General features: G+C 43.2%; 2 protein-coding genes across 5 annotated transcripts in view; one reads left to right on the top strand and one right to left on the bottom strand.

Moving 5' to 3' along the window:
- USP47 (ubiquitin specific peptidase 47) overlaps positions 1–18,375 on the top strand; it is a 114,157-nt gene extending 95,782 nt beyond the window's left edge. For all 4 annotated transcript variants that reach the window (XM_039240911.1, XM_039240909.1, XM_039240912.1 and 1 more), the window contains 10 exons: positions 238–357; positions 2,325–3,102; positions 7,820–7,995; positions 8,344–8,424; positions 10,650–10,765; positions 11,347–11,465; positions 13,048–13,178; positions 15,791–15,838; positions 15,930–16,060; positions 16,873–18,375. In XM_039240911.1, coding sequence (XP_039096842.1) covers positions 238–357; positions 2,325–3,102; positions 7,820–7,995; positions 8,344–8,424; positions 10,650–10,765; positions 11,347–11,465; positions 13,048–13,178; positions 15,791–15,838; positions 15,930–16,060; positions 16,873–17,047 — 1,875 coding nt within the window. In that variant the 3' untranslated portion in view covers positions 17,048–18,375. The remainder of the gene's footprint in view (positions 1–237; positions 358–2,324; positions 3,103–7,819; positions 7,996–8,343; positions 8,425–10,649; positions 10,766–11,346; positions 11,466–13,047; positions 13,179–15,790; positions 15,839–15,929; positions 16,061–16,872) is intronic.
- Positions 18,376–22,194: 3,819 nt separating this feature from the next.
- Positions 22,195–27,404, bottom strand: part of DKK3 (dickkopf WNT signaling pathway inhibitor 3) — a 45,989-nt gene continuing 40,779 nt past the window's right edge. Inside the window, exons 5-8 of the mRNA XM_039240916.1 lie at positions 27,029–27,121; positions 25,828–25,972; positions 24,675–24,831; positions 22,195–23,754 (exon numbers count right to left, since the gene is read on the bottom strand). Coding sequence (XP_039096847.1) covers positions 23,535–23,754; positions 24,675–24,831; positions 25,828–25,972; positions 27,029–27,121 — 615 coding nt within the window. The 3' untranslated portion in view covers positions 22,195–23,534. The remainder of the gene's footprint in view (positions 23,755–24,674; positions 24,832–25,827; positions 25,973–27,028; positions 27,122–27,404) is intronic.

Here is a 27,404-nt window from a genome sequence, read left to right as displayed (position 1 = left end):
AGTTTCAGAGCATCTGTTTATAAGTGATACTTTGTTCTCTGATTTACAATGTAAATAATGGATAGAATAATTTTCCCCATAAGATTCTGTAAAAATTTGTAAGCCTCCGCTGAGATTATTTTCTTTTAATTTTCTTTCTGTTATTTATAAAAACTCAGCAGTGTCTCTTCATCCACATTTCTGAGTCCAGCAGAATTGTCCTTGCAAGGCCTTTTTACCGAATTGCTCCCCTTGCAGGCCATCCACTTACCTGCGGAGACCATGCGGATAGTACTGGAGCGCTGCCACAATGATCTGCGCCTCCTCACGGTGCCCAGTAAGACCCTGAAAGCTGAAGGCTTCTTTAGAAGTAACAAGGTGTGTCTTTTATTTCTTCATTACTATCTTCTAGTATTAAATACTAGAATTACTAAATACTAGAATACTAGAAATACTATTTTCTAGTATTAAATACTAGAATTAAATACTAAATCCTAGTATTAAAATGCTATTACTATAATAGTAAATTAAATCATATTATAAGACTGGCCTCTAGAGCTTTCCACTATTTGTCTGTAATTTACCTTGTAAATTCTCCCAGCCTGTCGGTATTTACCTTCCTTTGTAATCAGGTCAGATCAGGCCTCTTCCTGTCCTCCATCAGTCTTGGTGGTTTTCTTCTAGGTCTTGTTCATGAGCTACCCCCACCTACAGTGTTCTTCCCCCCTCCCTACATTTTTTTTCAAGCCCCAGATTAGTCCTGCCTCTTGATGAAGCCTTACTAACCATTTCTGTCCACAGCAATCTTGTCGTCTGGATTCTGTGAATTATGTTACATTCATTCTTAAGCTTCTCATGTAAAGCAGTACTTGATGGGGAAAATCAAAGACATGCCTACTCTAGAGAAGATGGTCATTTACCTACTTATTTATTTCTGATAGAAAAGAGAAAGTTCACATTGATCTGTTTGTTTCATCTCTTGTTCCATCTCCTGACTTGTTCTATCATTTATCATTTTTCATGTGTGTTTATTCTTAACACCATTAGTTAACTCTGGATAAATTGCATCTAAAATTTTCCGTTTGTCATGTTTTATTTATTGCCTTTTCCAGTCTCATTTATCTTAGTGCAGTTTAGTCTTTTATCTTATTTTACCTTTTTTAGTGTTGTCATATTGTTCCTAATGTGTACTTTTTATTTACCTCTGTCTTCGTTGGATACTTTTATCTACTGCTTATGTGTGTATCATTAAAATCCATCCTAATACTGCTTTAGGGTAAAAAGTAGGTGGGATCTCACTTTATTTTATTCTTTAAGTGGTTAGCTAAAGGTCCTGATCTGTAACATTTATTGAATAGTTATCAACTCTTGTTTATCTGTATTTAACCAGTACTTCCCCCCCAGATTATTTGAAAAACATCCCCAGATGAAATATCATTTCATCTATAAATAATCTGAATGTCTATCTCTAAAAGGCGAGAACTTTTTTAAAAACAACTATAATTATATTATTACATCTAGAAAATTTAACAATAAATTAATATCAAAAGATATTATAACAGATAGTATTTCAAGTTTCCCTGATTGTTTTGTAAAATTTTTTTCTTATAGGATTCATTTGTTCAGATAGGATCCAAATAAAGTCCATGATATACCTCTCAAGTCTATTTTCTTTTTAATTTTTTAAAACCATTTACTCATTTTAGAGAGACAGAACATGAGGACGGGAGAGGCAGAGAGAGAGGAACACAGAATTTGAAGCAGGCTCCAGGCTCTGAGCTGTCAGCACAGATCCCATTGCGGGACTTGAACTCATGAGCCGTGAGATCATGACCTGAGCTAAAGTTGGATAACTTAACCAACTAAGCCACCCTGGTACCCCTTCTCTCAAGTCTGTTTTAACATACAGCTCCCCCATGTGTGTTTATTTCCTTGCCATTTATTTGCTCTAGAATCAAGTCATTTGTCCATTGGGTTTATTTGGTATTACATTCCCAAAATGCCCTTGTATGTTTCTTTATCTGTTTCATGCTACACTTGTTTTCCTAATAAGCAAGATGTGGAATACAAAAACTTTCTGAAAATAGAAAACCCAATAAACTTTTGTGTGCGCGTGCTCAAGTGTGTGTCTGTCGTATCTATCTTAGCACAGTTTCATGGGTAATTACAAGGGCATATGAACAGAATATTTATTTTATTTTGTCTTCAAAAACAGTACAGATTTCCTTTAGAAATGTCATCATCCCAAATTTTACAACATTTTGTCCTGTATTGAGGTGATATGAGTAAGAATGAATGTCACTAAAAATTAATGATATAATGTAACTCTCTGACTTACTATATAGGTATTTGTTGAAAGTTCTGAGACTTTGGATTACCAGATGGCCTTTACAGACTCTCATTTGTGGAAACTCCTGGATCGTCATGCAAATACGATCAGATTATTTGTTTTGTTACCTGAACAGTCCCCAGGCTCTTACTCCAAAAGGACAGCATGCCAGAAAGCTGGGGGCGATTCTGGTAATGTGGATGATGACTGTGATAGAGTCAAAGGACCTGTGGGTAGCCTAAAGTCTGTGGAAGCTATTCTAGAAGAAAGCACTGAAAAACTCAAAAGCTTGTCACTACAGCAGCAGCAAGATGGAGATAATGGGGACAGCAGCAAAAGTACTGAGACAAGTGACTTTGAAAACATAGAATCACCTCTCAATGAGAGGGACTCTTCAGCGTCAGTGGACAATAGAGAACTTGAACAGCACATTCAGACTTCTGATCCCGAAAATTTTCAATCTGAAGAACGATCAGACTCAGATGTGAATAATGACAGGAGTACAAGTTCAGTGGACAGTGACATTCTTAGCTCCAGTCATAGCAGTGACACTTTGTGCAATGCCGATAATGCTCAGATTCCTTTGGCTAATGGACTTGACTCTCACAGCATCACAAGTAGTAGAAGAACTAAAGCAAATGAAGGGAAGAAAGAGACATGGGACACAGCAGAAGAAGATTCTGGAACGGACAGTGAATATGATGAGAGTGGCAAGAGCAGGGGAGAAATACAGTACATGTATTTCAAAGCAGAACCCTATGCTGCAGACGAAGGTTCTGGGGAAGGACATAAATGTATGTACTTAGAAAGAAAACCACTCCTTGAAACAGCACAAATTGGTTTCTTGGTTTATTTAAGAGTTAAGTACTTTGTTTTCTAAGATCACCCGTAACTTCCTGGATTATAAGAGTGTTCTCTGTTGACTTTGTTTTCACTTTTGGGGCAGTTGTGGTAACAAGTGTCCTTGGACCTCCACAGCACATCAGACCTGTGACAGCAGTGACATCAGAACTCTGGGGGAGAAAAGTGAAAAAGAAAAGAATTAAGACTTTTTTTTAAAGCAAAGAATTAAGAATTGCTTTAAAGGAAAGAATTATGATAAAAGTTCTAAGTTAAAAACCAAAAAAGAGCTTAAAAAGTAAATAATATATCAAAAAGATAAAATTTGATATTCATTGCCCGGGAAAAGGTTTTATATGTGCATCCTCTCTCTTCTTTTTATCTCTCAAGGCAAATAACTGCCTTCCCCCACCCCCTAAATAGTCCATAGTTAACTGGGAAAGTCAGAAAAAGGAAAGGGGCTTTTTTAAAGTTGATACTTTGAAGTAAGTTCCAGGCAAAGTATAAACTAGAAATTCTCAGTTGTATAATCACAAAAAGATTGAAGAGATCTGTCAGTTTAGGTATTTGGGAGAAGCAGCAACAATAAAAACACACCAACATGAAAATAGTAAAACAACTTTTATAAAACATCAGATTAAAACAGCCAGAGAATTAGCAGGACAACCAGGTTCAATATACAAAATTCTTCAAGTGTAAAAGGGAAATAGCTCGAAAAACCAAATACTTTTCATTAGTCTTTAACAATGCAAATATTAATATTACCCCTTATACTTTTATATTTTAGTTTTCAGAATACTTTGTTCTCACTTGAAGCTTCTCTGAAATTAATAAAGCACATATTGATACCCCCATTTGACTGATAAGAAAACTGAAGCTCTTAGGGGATGAATGACTTACCCAAAAATACTCGTGTAGCTAGTAAGTAGTGGAATCATTACTAGAGTATAAGTCTTTGAATTGAATGCATTTGCTCCGTTACCTTTGTAACAGTGGGAAGGGAGTCCCAGGCTATCCATCTGTTCATCCACCCACCCAGTTAATATTTCCTGAATCCATTCAAGATGCCGGGCCCTATGTAGATATTAGAAGTGGAGGTGACAAAGATGCATGTAGCCTTATGTTTCGTCTGGTGGGAGAAGGCACACCAACAACCACCATGAAAGTTAATGGCTGTGATGCTTATAGTCTCAAAATTTAGTCTTTTAAAAGGAAGTGGTAGAAATTATGAAATCAGTAGTAAAAATACATAAATATGTCTTTTTAACTAATTAGTTCCCGGTACCACTGGAACCATGTGACATCCAGACAGATACCTTGCAGGAACTCAGGTGGGGAAATGTGGGTTGGTGAGCCACAATGGAGACAGAAACTGTAATAATGCTTTAACTTCCTGTCGAGTTTTTACTTCATAAGGCTCATTAACTCACATTATCTCACTTAGTTCCCAACAGCTATGTGAAATTGATGCTGTTAGACCCTTTTTGCTGATGAAGAAACTGACTCAAACTGACTTACATTTGCCGGAGGTCACACAGCTGGTAGGTCACACTGCAGGGATCTAACTCCTATATTCTGATAGTCAGGCCGGTCTGCATTTCTCCACCTCGTAACTGCTACCCACTGTCCTTTACTTTCCTCACATCCGAGTAAAGGAAAAGTAGCCAGTAGCTACCCTGCTTTCTTCCCAGCCTCAACCCTTCAAGAGCATTGGAAGATTACAAATAGCTCCTCTTTACAAAAAGTTCAGAAATTTCTCTTAAGTGATTTGGTTTATAATGATGTGCTGGAAATTTGACTGCATGAGTCTCATCGTTAAGAATTTAAAGAGAATACTTAGAATTATAGTCTGAGGAGTCTCCTTCCACCTTTTTGAAAATTCATAGTGAACTAGTTTACTAGCATTCATTGAAATAGTAAACATGATGATCAAGAGAACCCATTTACTACAGTTTCTTTTGATTTTCTGAAGCCATGCAGAAGGCTTATTTGAACAGAAAAAGTGAAAACGGGCTTAGAGGTAGAGGAGTAGGGTTGAGAGCTCCCAGCCAGGTGCTTCAGGAGTCTGTACTAAGGCAGGTTCTTCACAGTTCCTCAGTGACCTCAAAGTAGGTGCCTGGATAACATGGGTGATGAATAATACAGGATCTTCAGAGTGATGGAATGGCAGTGTGTAACACATAAACAAAGAATTTGATGTCTGAAGAGTGACATTTTATGTACAGTATAGACAATATGGGTAATAACTGAAATGCACTTAAAGTGATGGTCTTTAAGCTATCTGTTATAATCCAGGAATTGTCTCGGGGAGTAACTATAGACCCTTCTCTGAAAATACTGTTCCACTGTGATCTATTGTAGTCTGCAGGCACTCTGGTATAAATAGGGAGATCGAGGTAATAAAAATGGCAGTGCATTTACACTGATAATTTCTTTGTACAATTTTGGTTACCACCTTATTCAAGAAATACGTAAAGGAAAGATAAAAACCCTAAAGATACTTTGAAGTTGCTCTGTGAAGAGACTAAACTCTTCAGTTTGAAGGAGGTAAATAGGGAAAATGGTATGATGCTAATCTCTAAAATTATGATTGCAGCCAATCAAGCCAACAATTTTTGCCTGGGCTGTATTACACATTTGACATACACCAACCCCAAAACACGTGAGGTATAAACACTACTGTCTCCATTTTATAATAGAGGTGATTGAGGTACAGAGAAGTTAAGTCACAGTCACAGATCTAATGTATGAGGAGGAGCCAAGAATTCATTCAGGCCAGGCCAATCCACTCCAGAACCACTTGGTCCTAATCACCATATTGGACTATATCAATAACCCACAAACATTTGTATCTTCCTGTGATACATTACTATGAGTTATAAGAGACACCAAAATGGTGGTAATAGCTTATTGTTTGAGTAATGACTTAGAATTTACTACATTTGTTATAACAGCAATCATTAAGACTGGTGTAATGATTCCATGAGAAAACTGAGGCCCAGAGACATTGGATGACTTACCAATAGCCGTTTATCAGGCAAAAGCAGCAAAACTGAAATGTAGTCATTGGCTTCTGATTTCTAATCAAGTAATTTTTTTCATTATACCCTTCTCTCAAGAAATGTTTTACCTGCTAGATAGTGTAAATAGAGGCTTATTTCCCAAAAGCTGGATTATTTAGGGGTATTCCTTAAAATTTAGAAATGGACATTTTAAAGGAATTGAAAGAAATGCTGCCTGAAAAGGTGTATATAGCAAAAAAGTTCATCACCATGTTTATATTCTATATTTATAGTCACATTTTCTATAGTGGATCTGAATCTTAAACTGGGAAAACAGTAAATGAACATTATTAAGTTATTTTAAAAAGTCCACTAAAAAAGTCATCAACCCAAAAGTTGGGTCAACCTGGGAACATAAACCAGGCATGCTTTAAGGTCTCATCCTTGACTTTTTTTTTTTTTTTTTTTTTTGAGAGACAGAGCACACATGTGCGTACACTTGGGGGAGGGGCAGAGAGGGGGAGAGAGAATCTCAAGCAGGCTCTGTCACCAACCCAGAGGCTGACATGGGGCTTAAATCCACGAACCATGAGATCATAACCTGAGCTGAAATCAATAGTAGGACACTTAACCAACTGAGCCATCTAGGGCACCCCTCATCCTTGACTTTTTATGTAAATTTTACAGAAAAGCCAGGCCTACCCTCGAGCGAGCCTTAGGTCTCCAGAGGAACCACTGGCCTAAAGCAGGACGGCAGCTCTTGCATCCTGCAATGCCTGTTGTAAGAGAGGGAGAAGCATGAGTGAAGTTGTTGCTCTTTAGTAGGATATTAAGACCACAGTCTTACAAATATTTTAGAAGTATGCTCATGAGTAGCTTATAAAGGACGAAAGATTAATAAGTATAAGAAAAAATAAAGCTCACCAAAAATAATCCTGTTGCCTTGCCATGAGAGTTTATATTGAAGCTTGAAGGAGGGTTGGGAGTTTCTGATCCATTTAGATGCTCTTCCTATCACAGTCAGTCCAACCACGTGATAAAACAGACATCTTCATATACTCGTCTTGACATTTTTTTCCTAGTAGAAATCCCAGAACCAAATTTACTAACAATTTTTGAGGCAATTACTAGATATCTGGCACTGTGCCAAAAGCATGATAAACATGTTGTCTCACTGAATTCACACTGCAGTACTAGGAATCAGATACTACTGTCTCCCTTTTTTAAATGAGGAAGTGGGTATAAGGAGGCTGGTTTTAAAATGAGGAAGTGGGTATAAGGAGGCTGGTGGCTTGGCCCAGGTCACGGCTGGGAAGCAGAAGAGGCGCGGTTGGAACCCATCCAGAGCCTACATTATCACTGTGGAGAACTAGAAATGTATGTAATAGAAAAGAATTACTGAAGTTTGGTTGGGATTCAGCAGCCTATATGAATAAATAGATAAGCACTTCAGTCTCAGAACACTGGAAGTTGTTGAAGCTGTTGGATTTCATTGTATGCTCCCATGTCTATGTTTTTTGTCCATCCAATGTGTTGTGTATTAGCTAAAAGTCACATAACTGAAGGGGGTACTTTTTCCCTGCTTACAGTATAATAAAGTGCGTATGATCTGTTTTATTTATATTCTAAGAGGTTTGTTTCTGTTTTGTTTTGGTTGTTTTGTACTTAGGGCTGATGGTGCATGTTGATAAAAGAATTACACTGGCTGCTTTCAAACAACACTTAGAGCCCTTTGTTGGAGCTTTGTCCTCTCACTTCAAGGTCTTCCGAGTGTATGCCAGCAACCAGGAGTTCGAGAGCGTCCGGCTGAACGAGACACTTTCATCCTTTTCAGACGACAATAAGGTTGATTAAAATCATTTCCAATAATTAGAGTCTGTTTTACATGATAGATTTGAGAACATCTTGCCCTGTTTCCAAGTAAGGTGAAATAGCCCTAAAAGGGTTGTTTTGTTTTTATGTTTAGTGATCGGTCGTCGTCACTGTTTTTCATTCATCTAACAGACATTTGTTAAATGTTAACTGTGTGTCAGTTACTATTCTAGGTGCTGGGAATCAGAGGTGAAAGATACACCTGTTCTCAAAGAGCCCATAATCTAAAGAATTTTTGAAGACCAAACTAAACAGTGTGGGGAGAATGGGTTGTTTATTCTGCGGAGGTAATATATCTAAAAAAGTGTTTTTAATTTATAGATTACAATTAGACTGGGGAGAGCACTTAAAAAAGGAGAATACAGAGTTAAAGTGTACCAGCTGCTGGTCAATGAGCAAGAGGTAAGTTGATCTGCTTCAGAGTAATAAGACGTCACTTCTGCTAGTTATTAAAAACGTAGAGAGCAGAGATGTTGTGACTCGACATTTCTTTTGATTTCTCTAAAGACAGGTCAGGACACTTGCCAGAAACTATTTTGGTTGCGCAGGCCATACTCCCTCTGTTGCAGCCACTCATTTCTGCCCCTGGAACACAAAAGCAGACGTAGACCGTACATAAGCCAGTGGGATTAGCTGTGTCCCAACACAGTTTTATTTACAAAAACATGCAGCAAATGAACGTGGCCCTCAAGCCTTTCTTTGCCTTTGCTCTGCTTTCAAGTGTTATTACACATGCTGGAGTGAGGCAGATATTTCCTGCTTTGAAGAGGGGACTTGTTTGTGCTTGATTTTAGGAATTTCTCGTGTAGTGCTCCAGGGGGATAGCATTTGATCTGTAGAGTGCGTAAGGACTTTTTGTGTTAAGAGAGTCATGTCAGTATTTAGCAAGCATTTATCTCGTAGCTGCCATATGTTTGCAGATGTTAACTCCTTGAATCTTCATCAGTTAGCTATGATGGAAATGGTATCGTTCCCATTTTGTAGACAAAGAAACTGAGACACAAAGAAGTTATGTAACTTGCCTAAGGTCATATAACAGATGCCAGGCAAACGCCCAGAAGGAAAAGGCAAAGTCTCTGTTTTGGGGATGTTTATAACATCTTAGTGAAGACCTAGACAAATGTGCAAACTGAATAGCAAAGACCGTGTTCTCCCCTTCTTATCCATAGAGGATGTGTCCAAAACTCCCCTTCCCCCCTGCCCCCTGCCCAGCGGATGCCTGAAACCGCAGATACGGTCGCTCCCTACCTATATACTATGCTCTTACCTAGACATGCATACCTTGATAAAGTTTAACTTCTGTATTTGGCACAGTAGGAGATTAACTGTTGCCAGAAATAAAGTAGAGCAGTTAGAACACTGTAATAAAGTTATGTGAATGCGGTCTCTCTCAAAAAATCTCATTGTACTATATTTACCCTTCTTGTGATAACATAACATGATAAAATGCTGTGTGATGAGATGCAGTGAGGGGAATGATGTAGGCTTTGTGACATAGCATTGGGTTACTCCTGGTCTTCTGATGATTTGGCAGAAGGATCATTTGTTTCCGGACTCCAGTTGGCTAACTGCAAGTAACTGAAAATGCAAAAGGGAAATCACGGATAAAGAGGGACTGCTGAAAAGGGAGAAATGTTTCATAAAATGCCTTCATTTGTCCAACAGAGAAGTTATTGAGCGCCCATCACATTTTTTTTCTTAGAGAATGAGAGAGAATGAGTAGGGGAGGGGAGGGGCAGAGAGAGAATTTCCAGCAGGCTCTGCTCCATCAACATAGAGCCCAATGTGGGGCTCAAACCCACGAACTGTGAGATCATAACCTGAGCCGAAATCAAGAGCCAGACGCTTAACTGACTGAGCCACCCAGGCATCCCAACTCATCATATGTCTTTTTTTTTTTTTTTTTTTTTTTATTTCTAGGAGAGAGAGAGAGACAGCATGAGCAGGGGAGGCTCAGAGAGAGAGGGAGTCACAGACTGAAACAGGCTCCAGGCTCTGAGCTGGCAGTCAGCACAGAGCCCGACGTGGGGCTCGAACCCATGAACCGCGAGATCATGACCTAAGCAAAAGTCGGATGCCCAACCGACTAAGCCACCCAGGCGCCCCTCATCATATGTCTTATATGTGAATGTTCTGAGTTTGGTGTTTGTAGATAAAATATCCCTTCTGAGAAAAAAAATGAACATATTTGGAGTAGTATGCATTTCCCTCATTTTAGTCCATAAAAGTGATTCTTTTCACTTTCAAAATTGTGATCATTTTAATATAAGGAGAGAAATATGAATGTGGTGTTTAATCTTCACAATTACTCTGTGAGAAGACAGATGAAAATGAGACCGAGGGGCACCTGCCCCCCTCTCCCCTGCTCATTCTCTCTCTCTCTCTCTTCCTCTCTCTCTCAAATAAAAAATAATAATTTTTAAAAAATGAAAAAGGAGGCCCAGAATGGTTAAGTAAACTTGCCCAAGATAGCTTATTTAGTAAGTAGTGGAGCCAAGATTTGAACCTAGGAAGATCAACTCCTAAACTCAGTCCTATAATTATCACACTATACAATGCAAATAAAATGTCTGTGTACCCCTATTGAATGTGTAATTTAGCTGATTGTTTTATGTTTGTATTCCTAGCCTTGCAAGTTTCTGCTAGATGCTGTGTTTGCTAAAGGAATGACAGTACGGCAATCAAAAGAGGAATTAATTCCTCAACTCAGGGAGCAGTGTGGCTTAGAGCTCAGTACTGACAGGTAAAGTAAAATGACAGTGTCATCAGCAGTTTGAGGAAATCTTGTGTGGGCAGTTGATATGGATTGGTATGATTTTCTAAAACTAGAATTGAAGAATTCCTCTACTAATCAAGGTTTTAATACTATAGATTAATAGAAGTAAGCAAAATATGAGAATTTGTTTGAACTTCCTCTGTAGGATACTAAATTTGTAATTGGGGGAGCATTTCATTATAGTTTCCCCCAAGTTTAAAAAAAATTTTTTTTATGTTTATTTATTTTTGAGAGAGAGGACAGAGCATGATTGGGGGAAGGGGCAGAGAGAGAGGGAGAGACAGAATCCAAAGCAGGCTCCAGGCTCTGAGCTGTCAGCACAGAGCCCTATGTGGGGCTCGAACCCACAGACTGCGAGATCATGACCTGAGGCCAAAGTCGGAAGTTTAACTGACTGAGGTACCCCATATTTTCCCTAAATTTTAATGAATAATCACTTGACTTTTGTACTTAAACATAGTTCATTTTTCCTCGATGTCAGAATCATGTTGTTTTTAGGTTAAGAATCTCAAGTTATAGTAGTTTAAAATGTCTTATCACATTTGTAGATTCCGTCTAAGGAAAAAAACATGGAAGAACCCTGGCACTGTCTTTCTGGATTATCATATTTATGAAGAAGACATTAATATCTCCAGCAACTGGGAGGTGTTCCTTGAAGTTCTTGATGGTATAATCCATATTTTTGTGGGAAACTATCAGAAGTGCTCTGGAACTGATAGAAGCATATAGTTTTTATCAAAGAACAAGTTTTCTCCTATCTTTACTCTGGGTTGCATTTGCCTTCTAGATATTTCTTAATTTTGAGAATATTAATTTCTCCTTATAGAAAGTCGACAGTTTCGAAGTTTGCATTTGTAGTACTTTCTACAGAAAACTCTGCTGACATTTTCCTACCTGTCTTTTTTCATTATGGCTTATTTTGTTTTGAGGATGTAGCATTGATCATTTACCAGAGATTTTGAGAACAGTGACCGAGTACCACAGACTGGATGGTTTCAGCAATAGAAATGTGTTGTCTCACAGCCTGGAGGCTGCAAGTCTGAGGTCAGGGTGTCAGCAGGCTTACTACTTGATGAGAGATGTGTGTCCGTGTCTGCTCGGGTGTCTGCTTCTGCATTTTCCCATGTTATAAGGACACTAGTCCTGTTGGATTAGGGCCACCCTAATGACCTCATTTTCACTTGATTACCACTAGAACAACCCTATTTCCAAATTAGGTCTTAGTCTGAGGTACTAGGTACAGGACTTTAAGTGTCTTTTTGAGGAGACACAGTTCAACCTGTAACTGTGACCCAGAAGAGGACCTGTGTTTGTCACATCTCCTGCTTTTAATGTCCAGCATTGGAGCATTTAAAATACTGTTTTTTTAGAAGAGGTAATGTGAGGAAAGTTGACTTTGGGGTGACCATATCAAGGGAAACAACTAGTTCTATGTTCTTTTGGGACTCCTATTGCCTAGATAGATTTTAATTTTCCTTTTCTTCCATAGAAATTAACACATCATAAGATTATGATACTTTTCAGAGGGCTGAATAATACTAACACCTCACCTATTCCTTGTTATTTAAGATCTAATTTGGTTTAAATTTCTATTGTAAAAACTATGATTATTTGACAAGTTAATGGGGGAGTCAAGGGACAGCCAGGACACTGTCTACTATGATGTATAGGCAAGTGTTCTGGACTGTGATTCCTTGAGTGAGTGTCTGGGGCCTTAGAGAATAATCACTGTGTCTGAGTAGACCAAGAAGAGATGGTGATGGACAGAGAAGTTCCCCTTGTTAGGAAGGATTGAGTGTGTATTAGCAGAGGTGGGTCACTCGGGAGATGATACTGGATAGTGGGTGCCTGTGTCAGTATCATTTCAGTATATATTTTAGCCTCAAAATAATTAAGAAGTAAATCCATGCGAAATCATGCGATTAAATCTAAGAAACATTTATTGACCTGTAAATTGCCAGACATTACTAATCTCTGGTGCTACAAAAATGAATAAGAAGCAGTGATTGTACTCCAGACGCACAGTCTCTAAGAGAACCATAAATTCCAAAATTTCTGCAAACCTGTAATTCCAGAATCATAGGTACCTAAGGACCAAATCAGTGCAGTTTGCTCTCGTGTACACCAGAGAGAAAGGTAACAATTGAGCTGGGTTTTGAAGAATCAGTAAATTTTGAGTAAATAAGAAGAGAGGGATTAATGGGCCTCTAGAGAAAAGAGAAGGATGACCTAATCTTGCATCCTCATAGGGGTGGAGAAGATGAAATCTATGTCCCAGCTTGCCGTTTTGTCAAGACGGTGGAGGCCTTCAGAGATGAAGCTGGATCCCTTCCAGGAGGTTGTGTTGGAAAGCAGTAGTGTTGATGAGCTGCGAGAGAAGGTAAGTTCTTTTTTTTTTTTTTAATTTTTTTTTTATAGTTTATTTTTGAGACAGAGAGAGATAGAGCATGAGTGGGGGAGGGGCAAAGAGAGAGGGAGACACAGAATCTGAAGCAGGCTCCAGACTCTGAGCAGTTAGCACAGAGCCCACCGTGGGGCTCGAACCTACGAACTGTGAGATCAGACCTCAGCCGAAGTCGGATGCTTAACCGACTGAGCCACCCAGGCGCCCCGGTAAGTTCATTTCAAACAGACTGAACTAATACGTGTTTTTCTCTGTGTTGCTTAAGAGATAGCCTAGGAAGTAATTACATGCCAAACACTCACGTGGCAACCTTCTTTCTTTGTCACACACTCTCCTTGTTTTCTCAGGCTCCTGATGTTTGAAAAATTACATTGGCTTTTGGCCATCCAGAAATGGACCCTGACTTTTAGTTATTTGAATCAAGTTTGTCCTGAGTAATTAGCATTAGTTAGAAGTTACTAAATTGCTGTATATATTTTAAGAAGCCAAATGCTGTGGAATTGAATAAAGAATCTAGATGAAGCTCTCTTTTGCATTTTTATTTTAAAGGTGGGAATTCTGTGGCTCTCTGAGGAATGGTTGAATTATTCATAAGCAGTACTAGGATAATTGGCATCTTAAAAAAACTTTATTTCCATAATTCACACCAAACACAAAAATAAATTCTAAGTATATTAAATTTATATAAAAATACAATAAAATGATAAATGTGCTAGATGAAAAGGTTGAAAATATTTTTATGTTCTAGAGAGGGAAAGATTTTTGTAAGCATAATATCAGAAACTAAAAAAGAAAAGACCACATAGAAGTATAAACCTTCCACACAGCTTCCTCTCCAATTTAGCTTTTTAATATAAAAAATTTTTATTTTAGAGAGGGAGATCATGAGTGGAGAAGAGAGGCAGAGGGAGAGAGAGAGAAAGAATCTTTCACTGAGCATGGGCCCAGCGTGGGCCTCTACTCCATGACCTGAGCCGAAATCAAGAGTCAGACACTCAACCAACTAAGCCACCCAGGCATCCCTCCAGTTTCTTCTTTTTTTAAATTTTAATAAACAACCGATAAACAAAGATTAAAAACAAGAAGAAAAACTATTTGAAACATATATTAAGTATTATGGTCCTTATTTATATGGAGCTACTGCATTAATAAGAAAAAGGTGAATAATCATTTTAAAATAGGCAAAGAACTTGAATAGGCAATAACAGCATTCTTTACCTCTTAAAATGGTGAAAATGTAGAAAATCAAAATACCTAGAGTTGTCAGTTTGGGAAAACAGGTCAGATCGCACAGCTTTTTTTTTTTTTTTTTTTTTTTTTTTAATGTCTATTTATTTTTGAGAGAGAGTACACATACGTGTGTTCATGCGAACAGGACAGGAACACAAAGAGAGGGAGAGGGAATCTTAAGTAAGCTCTGCACTGTCAGCACAGAGCCCAGTGTGGATTTCGAACTCATGAACTGTGAGATCATGACTTGAGCTGAAATCAAGAGCCAGGCACTTACTCGACCGAGCCACGCGGGCACCCCTCATACAGCTTTGATAGGTGGCTAAATTGACATCACTGTTTCAGGCTTCAATTTAGCATCATCAGTGTTTCAGATGTGCACGTCCACATCTTAAGAACCCAGTCTCAAGACATATTTGCAGAAAGGGGTGCCTGGGTGGCTCAGTCAGTTAAGCGTCCAACTTCTGCTCAGGTCATGATCTCACGGTTCATGGGTTCGAGCCCTGTGTCGGGCTCTGTGCTGACAGCTAGCTCAGTGCCTGGAGACTGCTTCAGATTCTGTCTCCCTCTGTCACTGACCCTCCCCTGCTCACGCTGTCTCTCTCTCTCTCTCTCTCAGAAGTAAATACAACATTAAAAAAAATTTTTTTTAAATTTGCAGAAATATGAAAGGACATTCATGAAGGTATATATGGTATAGCATTGTAACTAGAAAAATTAACAACAGGCTCCGTAACCATTGGTAGGGAATAAAATGGTATATTTTTCAGCTATTGAAGAGCATGAGGTTACTCTGTGTTCTATTCTTATATATAGGCTATATAAAAGTGTTATAAACAGAGGTTTCATAAATATAATTTTATGTATTTTAGATATATGTGATATATGTGCACAGGAAAAGGTCTAGGAGGAATATACTAAGTTGCCATTTCTGGGACATGGTATTTGCAGGGTGGACAAGAGACAATTCCACCACTTTCTGCTTTTTTTTCTAGTTAAAAAAAAATTTTAACGTTTTATTTTTACTTTTTGAGACACACAGAGAGAGAGAGCACATGGAAGCAGGGGAGGGGCAAAGAGAGAGGGAGACACAGAATCTGAAGCAGGCTCCAGGCTCTGAGCTGTCTGCACAGAGCCAGACATGTGGTTCAAACCCACAAACCGTGAGATCATGACCTGAGCTGAAGTCAGACGCTTAACCAACTGAGCCACCCAGGTGCCCCTCTAATTTTTCATATCAAACACTTATTCCATCTTTGAAAAAAATCAAGCTATTTCTGTGTGGGTTAAAAGGTTGATAACTTATTTAAGCACATTTATTTTTTAAGTGAACTCATATAAAATATTTCCATTTACAGCTTTGTGAAATCAGTGGAATTCCTTTAGAAGATATTGAATTTGCTAAGGTAAAGCCTTGAGAATGTTTGCATTTGGGTACTAGTGCTCAATAAACATGGCTATCAGCATGATTTATTCATTCATTTATTTTTTCCTTAGGGTAGAGGAACTTTTCCCTGCGATATTTCTATCCTTGATATTCATCAGGATTTGGACTGGAATCCTAAAGTTTCTACCCTGAATGTCTGGCCTCTTTATATTTGTGATGATGGTGCCGTCATATTTTATAGGTATCTTTACAGTGTTTGTTATTCCCAGTGATGTCACATTTTTGTTGTGCAGAAGTATCTTGTTTTCCATAAATACCTTTACTTTTTTTCCTTGTATAAGATAGCCCCGACCAGTACTTAGTACAAGAGCCACACATTACATTTTGAATTTTTCTAGTAGCCACATTTAAAGTAAAAAGAAACCGGTGAAATTAATTTTAATAAAATATTTTACCCCAGTATATCCATAATGTTATCATAACATGTAATCAATATCAAAAGTCATTCATGAGATATTTTACATTCTTTTTATGATAGTACTTCATAGAAATAGTGTGTGTTACACTTCTGGTAGGTGTCGAGCTTTCAGTAGGCACATGGAGCGAGTGGCTACTGTATGAGCCAACACAAATGCAGAGGGGGAAAACGAAGAGTCACTGATGCCTGGCAGATAGGAGTTCGCCTAGGCTTTGTTACTTCCCTAGCTGCTCGTCTCTGTAGTGGTGTCAGGCTTACAGGATTTTCTGAGAACAGTGACTACTACTTTTAACAAAACTAGCCATAGTACATGTTATATATAAACGTTCAATCAGTGATGGCTATTATTATGCTAATAATAGCGTGGGAATTCTCTGTGCCATTTTTAGAAGTCAGTGCCGTGTTAATGTAATAAACACATTCGCCATCCAGGACATCTTAATGTGAGATTATTTAACTGCACCAGTGTTGACAGGTTTCATTTTCTTACCAAGGAACATTGTAACATGCAAGCATAGGTTAATAAAGGCAGATGGCTATACCGATCTGATATGTAATTAATATTTTAAATGTAGGGATAAAACAGAAGAATTAATGGAGTTAACAGAAGAGCAAAGAAATGAACTGATGAAAAAAGAAAGCAGCCGACTCCAGAAGACAGGACATCGTGTCACGTACTCACCTCGGAAAGAGAAAGCACTAAAAATATATCTGGATGGAGCACCAAATAAAGATCTGACTCAAGACTGACTCTGCTAGTGTAGCATTTTCCCTGGGGGATTTTTGTTTTAATTAGATGGTTCACTGCTACTGTGTAGTGCCGTTATGGCCGGACATGGGTAGGGGTAACCCAGTGACACCAGCACTGATTGGACTGCCCTTCACCAATCAGAAGCTCAGTGCCCAATGGGCCACTGTTTTGACTTGGAATCATGTTGTGCACTATAGTCAAATGTACTGTAAAGTGAAAAGGGATGTGCAAAAAAATAAAAACAAAAAGCGAAACCTGCTACTAGGAAAGGGGGAAGGGGAATGAGTACACTTCTTTTATCGCGGACAAATGTGCACATAGCCGCTAGTGAAACTAGCCTCAAACAGGATGCTCATAGCTTCATAATAAAAGCTGTGCAAAGGCCATGAATGAATGAATTTTCTGTTTATTTCACTGATACACACATTACCTCATCGACAATGTGGAAGTAAATGCAACGTGTGTTGACTCTTGGAAAGCAACAAAAATAGAAGCTGAAGAAAGAAATTCTTAGAACCAGCCATAACCCAGTAAAGAATTGTGAAGTTGTGTTTTTATTTTGTTTCGTTTTTTGCAAAGTATTAAAAACATTATTCTGGAACATCAGAACGTTTCCCTTAAACCGGGCCCAGCAGGTAGCAGCTCGAATTGCTGCGGTATTGTAATTATAACTGATTGTACTTAAGTTATGGATGTAGAGAATATGGTTCACTCGTTCATTCAGCATGTAAATAAAATTGATCCTATTGAGTTATCATAATTGCAGTTCAACTATTTCCCATGGTTATTCTTTTCACATAGCATTCATGACGTACGTTTGTGTACATTGAGGAGTATAGCAGTCTATGTACATGTAATCCTCAGTGAGGTTCCTCCGTGCTGGGTCCCATACGATTGTATTTGCCCTTGTTGATGAGGTTTTTCTGTTCAGCGGCTTCAGTTTTTTTCTCTGTACGTTTACTTTTGAAGATTTACTTCAAGTTTGAATCTTCTCAAACCCTTGTAAGTCCCACTTTAATTTCTGGAGTTGATTTGTAGTTACATGTAGTTTAACTTTGCGAAAGTGTCTTAACATCGTGTTGAAGAAAACGCTAGTGAGTCAGGTCATGGCCCAGGCTGATGTAGTCAACGTGATTTCATTGCAAAGTCTGTTAGAATGGGCAAGTTTTTGCTTTGCTAAATATGACTATTCAATGAACACAATTCTACGTAAATTTTGAAAATGCCATCTAATTTATAAAAATCAATTAAAAAGGTTTTGGTAAAACTTTTTCATGCCAGATGCTGTTTACAACGATGAACACGCCAATAAAACATTTGTTCATTCTGTTGTGTTATTTTAGTCATTCAACTTTTGGATGAAGAGTCTGGATTAAGAATAGATTTGTTTTCTTTAAATGCCATTTTGTAATGAGTATTGAATAACTATTTCTGTAAGGTACATTTACAGTAAAGTTCTCAGATGAAAAGATGTTAATATTTAACTGTGGAGGATCCTGTCAATATTTCAAAATCAGATTTTTATTTCCTTTTAAGAAAGATAATTAGAAAATAGTATTAGCAAATGTTGGAACTCTGTAGTTTGAATATAATGATTGAGAATTCCATAGTATCTTTAAAGTTTCTTGGAATCCACAGGGGGGGAAATCTTTTCTAAGGTATTTTTCTGGCTAATTTTTATTCTATGTAAACTGTTTGCATTCTGCTAAATTTCATCAAAGTACTGTCCTGAGCCTGCGCTCATGGGTTGTGCAAAGTACTGTCCTGAGCCTGCGCTCATGGGTTGTGTTCTCGTGGTCACCCCGTGGTCGCCTCGTAGCATTTGTGGTTAACTGTCTTTCCGATCACTTCGGTTTTCTGGTGTAACATAACCGCTCTCCAGTTCTGATACAGGCCTACAACTTGGAATGTAGGGGTTAATAAGTCGAGTTTCTGCATTGGAGGACTGATTCTCTGTGGAGCAGGAGAGGTTGATTGTCAACAAACAGGCCTTGGGCTTGGTTTGGTTTGGTTTAGTGTTCCTTTAAGAGTAAATGGTAAAGTTCTCACACCTGCTCATTCTGTGCCTTTTGCTCTGCTTTTTGTTTTGTGTTTGCTGCTTCTGATTGCAGGCATAGTACAAATACCAAGAGTGAAGAAAATAGATCTCCTTACAGAAAAGAAAAAGTTGGAGCTTCCTGCTGTTCAGTGCCTGATAGAGTAAGAGCACAGTGTTGCACTTTGATGGCTTAGGTAAAGGGAGCGGTGAACTGTTCAAACTCGGTTTGTGGCGATGGGAGTGGGAATTTATGCGAGGGCAGGTAACGTGTGTCCACCTCCCTCAGATTCAGAGAATCACTTGAGGAAAGAGCCAAGAGGCAGAGCACTGTGTGGATCAGTTGCCCAAGTCCAGGGCAGGGGACCTGGTGATCACTCATCTGCTGAATCCCCTGCGGTGGACACAAGCCACATGCAATAAATCGTTGACCCCATTCCTCACCAGTCACACCAGGGTTTTGAAGAGCTTCTACTGTGGGAGAGATGGGTTTGCATGAACCAGGCATGCCATGTACCTACGTAACTGAGGCAGGTGTTGGGTGGGGGGGGGGGGTGCATTCTGGTCAGAGAAGCAAAAGCTGTGATTTCAGGACCGTGCTGTGTCCAGCTGGTCTGTGCAGAAGCTTGCTAGTTCAAAGTTCACCTGCCAAACCAAGGTATGAGTAAGGGGTAATAGTCCTGATGAAATAAAAAGAGCAAAAGAGCCCTGCACTAGAGTATTTGGTGATCTGTTTCATAAGGGATGGGAAGGACTTAGAGATTATTGAGAAAGTGGCGGGGGAGGGGGGGCCGTGAGGGCTCTGCCACAGCTAGAAAAATTGTTGCCGGCTACACTGTTAGGAATGGTGCTGTGGCACATCTCTAGGCCGGGAGAGAGCTAAAACTTACTACATGGTCGAAGCAAAATGGGTACATAGAATCCGAGCATGGCTAATCAGTGTTGTTGCTAAATCTGGACGTGACCTGTGAATGTATGGAATACAATAAAATCATTTATTCTGGTTCATTCGCTAGTATTTCCTTTGCAATGGCTACCTTAGTTCTGCTGAATTTTGTCCCTTTGTTTAGCATCAAGACTCGAACCAGCTCTCTTGCAATTGTGACTTAACAAATTGTAGTCTAGAGTATATGGAATAGAGGATAATCTGAAGCAGGCTCTTTTTTTTTTTTTTTTTGCTAAATAAAACTATTCCATCTAAAGTCTGTGTAATTTCTGAAAACCAAGTCAATATTTTAGTCATTAGCAGTCAGAAGCCTTATAAGGCAGTTTACGTTTAAAAGCAAAATTGTGTGTAATGTATAGTTTTCTAGGGGCCTAGTAAAATATTTTTTTAATCAGATTTGCAAAGGAGTTCATGGCCCAAAGAGAGCATGTAGCCCTCTAGACCAGGAGTACAGGGCATGAGAAGGGGCTCCTTTCAGGGCTGTTCCTGTGGGGAAGAAGGGTGCCGTATGACCACTTGGTTAGTTCTAGTGTTAATTTTCAAAACTTGGCTTTTAGAAACAAGAACACCTGACAAAATCAAGCATGTGTCATGGCGTGTGTGACCATCTAGAAAAGCACACAGTGATCACTAGGGGCCAGGCTAGGAGGGCAAAAAAGCTCTAGGGAGAAACGCTCTGCCCCTTCCCCGTGACAGCATGCCTCTTCCTCCCCTCACCAGCTCATCTACTGGAGAAGCAGATCTTCTGACAGCTGGGAGCCTGAGAATTCACCAGGCCAGGAATTATGAGGGGACTATAGCCTTGCCTTGAGAAGCGGGGAACATGCTTCCCTTCTGCGTTCTTTGATCCCAACCTGCCTCTTTCCCTGGTGCAGAGGGCACACTGAGTGTTCAGCCTCTTCTATAATGCTCAAGTAACCCATTTAATTAAGGGGTTGAGATAGAACTAAGCAGTGGTTCGGTTTTTTCCAGTAATGGCGCCAACTGTGTTCTGTTGAATGCAGTGTCCCACTGGAAGTGGCTCTGGGACAAAGTGGAGCACGGTATACCTGCACATAAATCCTGTGAGGGAGGGACCTGGTTTTATCTCACGTACCACAGTCCTGGCGCCTAACCCAGGTGGGGCCTGACACACAGTAGGAACTCAATACAACTTTTGCTGAACAAAACGATTTTCAGCCTCGTTTCCACACACTTGTTCAAATTCATCTTGCCTTCCAGCCGCTGTGAATTACTTGGAGGGTCCTCCATATGCCACCCCTTTTTCTCACCTCTCTCCGTCCAGTCTCAGAATGCCCTTTCCTGTTCCTTCTGATCACCTGATAAACTGATCTTTGAGAGCCAATGAGATCTCACGCCAGCTGTCCCAAGCTGAGTGCCTCTCTAGGGCTCCCATCACCGTGACACTGGGTTGATTGCTTTGCTTGGTGGGTACTGGGCTTAATGTGTATCTCTCATGGGGCTGTGATGCCCCCGGGGTAGGGGCCCTATCTGGATCAACTGGGCACCCCCAGAGCAGATCACAGTACTTGGTTCTGAGGAGGCTCTCAGTAAGTACCTGTTGAGTATTAATATTACCTGTTGAGTGATAAGGATATAGAGCGGTCCTAGGGACTTTTGACACTGAATAGACAACGCTCTATATCTGATCTTAAAATCATCAGTATATCCCGGGTGTACTATACGAGATACTATTTTTTGTTAGACTTTTGGCCCTATCACTTAATATTTTTGAGCTTCCATTTTTTTAATCTGTTAAGTGAAAAAAACCCGGATTCAATGAAGATTAAATGAGGTAATAGAGGTAGATTGCCTAATCTGGCGCCTCCCCCCCACCCCCCGCCTCCCACTGACCTTAATATATAGTCGCTTTATTATTAATAGTCCCTGAAGATCTGTGTTCTGGGCCAGAACCGCATTTGAATGGTAAGAAGAGTCATACATTCCATTTACTCTCTCAGAAGACAGTGAAGTACTGACGCTCTTAAGACTAATTCCTACAAACAATAGTGAACATTTCTAAAATATTTTGATGCTAAAACAGATGTGCTTCACTTGTCTGGAAAACTCACTTATGTGGAAGAGTTTTTTGGTTTTGTTTTTTGGGCATTGCAGGTCATTTCCATTTTATGTATTCAAAGCCAAAAAAGAAGACATTCAAGAACTATAAAGGAATCATTTAAGTGATTTATGCTTGATTTTTAAATGCAACATAGGTGCTTATACATAATTTAAAACCCAAAGCATGCTTATACAATCATGTGCAATTTTAAAATTTAATAACTCTGGATGAGTACACGATGGAAACAGTCCATGGCACCTGAAAATACCATTTGCGGAATAGCATCCAGTCCAGTGCTCTCAGTGTGGATATTACAACCATATTTCGTAGAGCCTTGCTTGGTTTGAATTTCTCCGTGTGGTTGATGATGGTCTTCAGCTGCTGGTAAGTGATTTTGCAAATTTCATTTATAATCCTGGCCCTACAACCACAGTGTCAGACACGTTAACGTATATATTCTGCACCAATCATAGTACCTTCAGAGTCACCGACGTAACTAACTGTCCTAGGGGGACAGTGTCAGTATCACTGGCCTCCACTAGAATGACGGCCCCCCCACACTGGGGAGAACGCTATTCCTACCAGTAGAAGTTTAATCTTAGAGTGAACTAGCTTGACCTTACTTCCAGGTATGCCTCAAAAAAATCCCATCCCCCTCCTTTTACAGAGTACTTTCGGAGGCCCTGAGGCTGGTGGGGAGAGAGCACTGGGCTTGGAATCACACCGGGGTGCATCTTGCTCTGATCTTCACTAGCTGTGTGACTTAGGCAAGCAACCTGATGTCTCTGAGACACCAAAATCCTGACAGGTGGACAGACCACCACCCTCCTCGCCAGACTGGCAAGTGATACGAAACTGCTCCCCTGGCACGGAGGCAGGAGCCGAGTTAACACTGATGAAAGAACAGGGACACACGGAACACAGAGCGCACAGAACGTGTCACCCGCAGCAGCTGAAGGCACAGCTTGCCTGTGCCCGTGGGAAGAAGTGCATGGAAAAGTCACTTTTACACTTTCACCAGGTTTGTGTTTGCAAAGCAGGGCACTCTTCTCCACGTGTCTAAGAGGTGACATTTCCCCCAAACGCGTTATGGGGAAATCTGCATCCTTTTCCATCCCCTCCCCTCCAACAGTTCTCTGGGGGATGAAGAACATGAAATGTGCCAGGTGCCAACCAGCAGAGGCAAAGTGGCCAAAAAGCTGGACCTCCACCCTCCCCCACACCCCCATCTTCCCCAGGCACCGGAACCGGGATGTGGTGCACAGTCTGGGGGGTGCTGGACAGACGCACAGCACCTCATTGTGTTTCAAGCCAGAGGGAACGTGTACTGGGAATAGGCTGTGGAAGAAAAGCCCGGGAAAGCCCACACCTAGAGGACACAGCTGGGGAAGGACATAAATTAGCTATTTCTATTGCAGGTCTACCCCCAGAACGAGCCCGGGTCTAAATCTCTTCTCCCTCCAGCAGCTCGGAGGCAGCACCGGGCTCGCCGAGCGCCATTTCCACAGACAGGCTCCTCTCCAGGTTCTCCAGCTCCTGGCGCACCTCCTCGATGAAGCTGCCGTCTTCGTACTCGCTGGGGGCCTCTCTGGGCACCAGACCCTCTCCGTCGTCTCCACGGCTCCCGATGAAGGCCGGCTTGCACACGTACACCAGGCTGTGGCTGGGGAGAGGCCGGGGCCGGGGCTCAGCCGAGGGCCGTGTGTCCCCGCAGGGAGAGGGCGTCGTGTGAGGCTGGGCTCGTCGACACAGGGAGGCCCAAGCAGGAAACAAAGGCCCCTCGCTGGGGGGCTCACCTTCACACCTCCACTAACGTCCCAAAGGAGTCTCACCTTCCTGTCCACATCTTAACCTTAAGAAGCGTTGCTGAGGGAGGGCCACTTTTAGAGGGATGGCTGTCCCACCTCTAACGGAGGTCTGTCTTCCTGTGAGACTCTCTGGCGCAGCCCCTGAGGACTTTGCGGCCTGACGGTTCATGGCAACGTGTCACCCCCTGCCCACCGGGGCTCCAGGTGGGAGCAGCCCCTGATGGTGGGACAGGGCCTAACTGCCATACGGTGAGACAAGGCCAGGGGGTTCTGCCTGCCGGGCCACCCTGGGTTCTGCAGGAGGGAAGGTTTAGAGTGACTGCGGAGAGGCCACACCTCGCCTCACAGCTTATGACGCCATCAGCGGCGCCCTCCAAGCCGGTGGCCCACTCTCCTGGTTTCCCTTCCCCCTCCGTGCCTCCTCAGTCACCTCTGCCAGCTCCTCCTCAGCTTGTCCTTCACGGTGTCGGCCTGGGCTCCTTCCTCAGCCCTTAGCTCTTCTGCCTCTACATGCTCTCCCTGGGTCCCCTACTCATGATGAGCCTTCAATCCCCGTGCGGATTAGCTCCGAATCTGTACCCCCAGCCACACCTTCTCCTGAGCCCCAGACCTACGGATCTGCCTGCCACCAGATTCTCCACTCAGATGACCCAAGGACACCTCAAATTAAACCCACCCGAAACTGCAACCACGTCACCCCTCTGCTCCCGAGATCCCACTGGGTGGCGTCTCCTCTGCTCCTGACCTGTGACAGGGAGGGCAGGTGGGGCCTCACCTGTGGGGCTGGCAGAGGAGGCCACTGGCACACGGGCATCGGTCCAAAGCTCCATCAGGCTCTAACTCCCAGGTGATGAGGTCCAGAAGCCGGCTGGCGGGGTCATGGCACAGCTCCCCCTCCACCGGCAGGGGTGTGCACACAGGAAACAACAGACCTGGGACCAGGGGAGAGTCACCCCTGCATGCCCAGCGTCAAGCAGGCAGGTACCACAGACGGGAGCAGAGAAATGGGGTGGGGCCCCGACTTTCCACGCCCTCAGCCCCAAACTGGAGATTAAAATTGAGGCAGCGAAATGAGAAGAAACAAAACGGCAGAACGGGCTGTGAAGGGGAGGAGTCTGGAAGGCTGGAGCAGTCAGGGAAGGCTGCCTGGAGAGGGGGGCTTGTGCTGGGTTTTGAGGCCAAAGGTCTGGAGAAACAAAGGGTGTACGAAAAGCGCTCAAGGCTGGGGCACGGCAGCCACAGAGGCCTGGGGTTGGGCGTGGTGGGGAAGGATGGAAGCCCTGGAAAGAGAAGGGGGCAGAGAGGCGGAGCGGGGGAAGCCCTGGAAGGCAGACAAGAGGAGCCGAACTGATGAGACCGGACAGAGCAACCACGGCCGCCAGAGGAGCCCCACCGAGCGCCAGCCTGGAGACAAATGGCCGTGGCAGTGGGAGCCGGGTGGCCAGGGGCTTCGGAGGCCCCGCTGGGGAGGCAGCTGAAGGAGAGGTTTTCAGGAGCACTGCGGGAGGGAAGAGGGCCTGAGCAACCTCGCCCACGAGGAGCAGTGAAAATGGGAGATGGGACTAGAAAGGGGGCGTCCTCAGAAGGCAGGACGGGGCCAGGTGCTACCTGCAGGGCCCGGGAAAGGAGGTGGAGGGCGGATGGGGTTTTCCTCCTGCCCGGGGGCTCCCGCATCCTGAAGGATTTAACTTTTATAGGCGTCAACAGGGAGGAGAGAGGGACACAGAGGACCTGGTCGTCGGCTGCAGGTGGGGGCTTGCCTCAGGCCGAGGTTGTGGGGCCGGGACGCACCCCAAGTGAGCGTCTGGGAGCCCACCCTAGAGGTGGGACCCTGCAAACGTGCGTCTGGCTCAGAGGGGGCCCCAGGAGGGCCAGTAGGTGGAGACTGGGACGCGGCTCGGCCCGTCTCCAGTGGAGAGCCCACCCACCTCTCTGGAAGGCGCAGCACAGCCCAGGCTGGCAGTCCCTCTGGTTGTCACAGATGGTCCCGTTGCCGCCCTTGGTGGCTGCTTTGGTGCAGTGACCCCAGACACACAGCTGGTCTCCACAGCACTCACTGTCCCGGGTGCAGAGCTGCGGGCAAACAAGGGCATGCTGGCTCACATACTGCCACCGTCCCCAGCCCTGAAAATGCCATACGTGGGGTCACCACACGCCCCCATTATACAGAAGAGGCAACTGAGGTCTGAGCCTCGTGGGGCTTTTCGTGGCAGTCAAGGGGGCAGAGATGGGAGGCGGGCTGGTGATATGGGAGGGGTCAGAACACTGGAAAGATGGCACCGGGGGGAGCCACGTATCTGGAGTATTTCCTATACAGCTTGAGATTTTGCAAAGGACGTAGTGTGTGCCTTGCCTGCTTTGTACTAGGACCCGAGGTCAGGAAAGACGGTGGCTTATGGCCCCCAGCTGCCTAAGTCCAGGCCCAAGCCTGGAAGGCCATGAGGATGGGGAGGGTGCGTGGGTGCTGCGGCCTGCGGCCGCGTGCGGGACGGACCAGCACAGAGCACACCAGGGCCACCGCAGTCGCACTGGGGAGATGGCGGGCGGGAGCGACACCGGCAGCTGGCTGACCACAGCCGGAACGGGACGGGGGCGGAAGAAGCCCTCTACCTTCCAAGCTGGCTATCGTGCTGTGTTGTTACTGCCTCAGCGACGGAGAAGGACAAAAAGAGCCAACGAGCCCATATGGCTTTGTCCAAAACAGCTGTTGGGTGGAGGGAGTCTCCACTTCCTTGGCTTCGTGCTTCTCTGGGGAATCTCTATCGGGGAAGTCCTCTGGCTTCCTCCGACCCTCCCTCGGCCCTCTCTGGGCCAACTGGGAGGAAGACTGGAGGGCGGAGGGTGGGGGCTGCAGCAGTGTCACTGGCGGGCAAGGGACAGGTGTGGGGCCTCCGCCTCTGCCTTCCCTCCCTTCCCCGTCGTGCACGAGGTCACGCAGTGGGTGAGGGGGAGGCAGGTCTGCAGACGGCTTCCTCGTCACTCCACGAGTCAGCCCCACTGGGCCCCACGGAGAGGCTCTTCCAAGCAGGGACATGGTCAGGACCCCCACAGAAGGCTTCCGAGAGGCCGTCTCCCCGGGGTCCCCGGGGCCGCGGTGCTGCAGCCGCAGCCGCCTCCGGGCACGCTCACCGTCTGCTGGTCCCGGCAAGGCTGGCAGGTGTACTCGAAGCTGGCAAACTGGCAATACCTGGCGGGCCCGCAGTCCTCGTCAATGATGCACTCCTGGGGGGCGGGAGGGGGTAGCTTCATCAGTGGAAGGCAGCGCAGCAAACCCGCAGTGTCCCGTTTTATCCCAGCCCCCCCTCCCAGGGCTCAGGGTGCTCCAGAAGGGTCTCCAGGCTGCCCTCACTCCAGGCCCTGTGGACTCCCGCTCCTCGGCATCCGCGCCTCCAGGCCGGGCGGGGCCCTCGCCCACTCCAGGCCGCCGCCCCAGTTCACACAATGGCATCTGTGTGCGGCCCCAGCCGCAGATACCCCCCCCCCCCCCCCCCCCCCCCCCCCCCCC

This window comes from Hyaena hyaena, unplaced genomic scaffold (assembly GCF_003009895.1).
Source record: "Hyaena hyaena isolate Hyena2069 unplaced genomic scaffold, ASM300989v1 scaffold_183, whole genome shotgun sequence".
Classification (NCBI taxonomy): Eukaryota; Metazoa; Chordata; class Mammalia; order Carnivora; family Hyaenidae; genus Hyaena; species Hyaena hyaena.
This window is presented reverse-complemented; position numbering and strand designations above follow the sequence as displayed.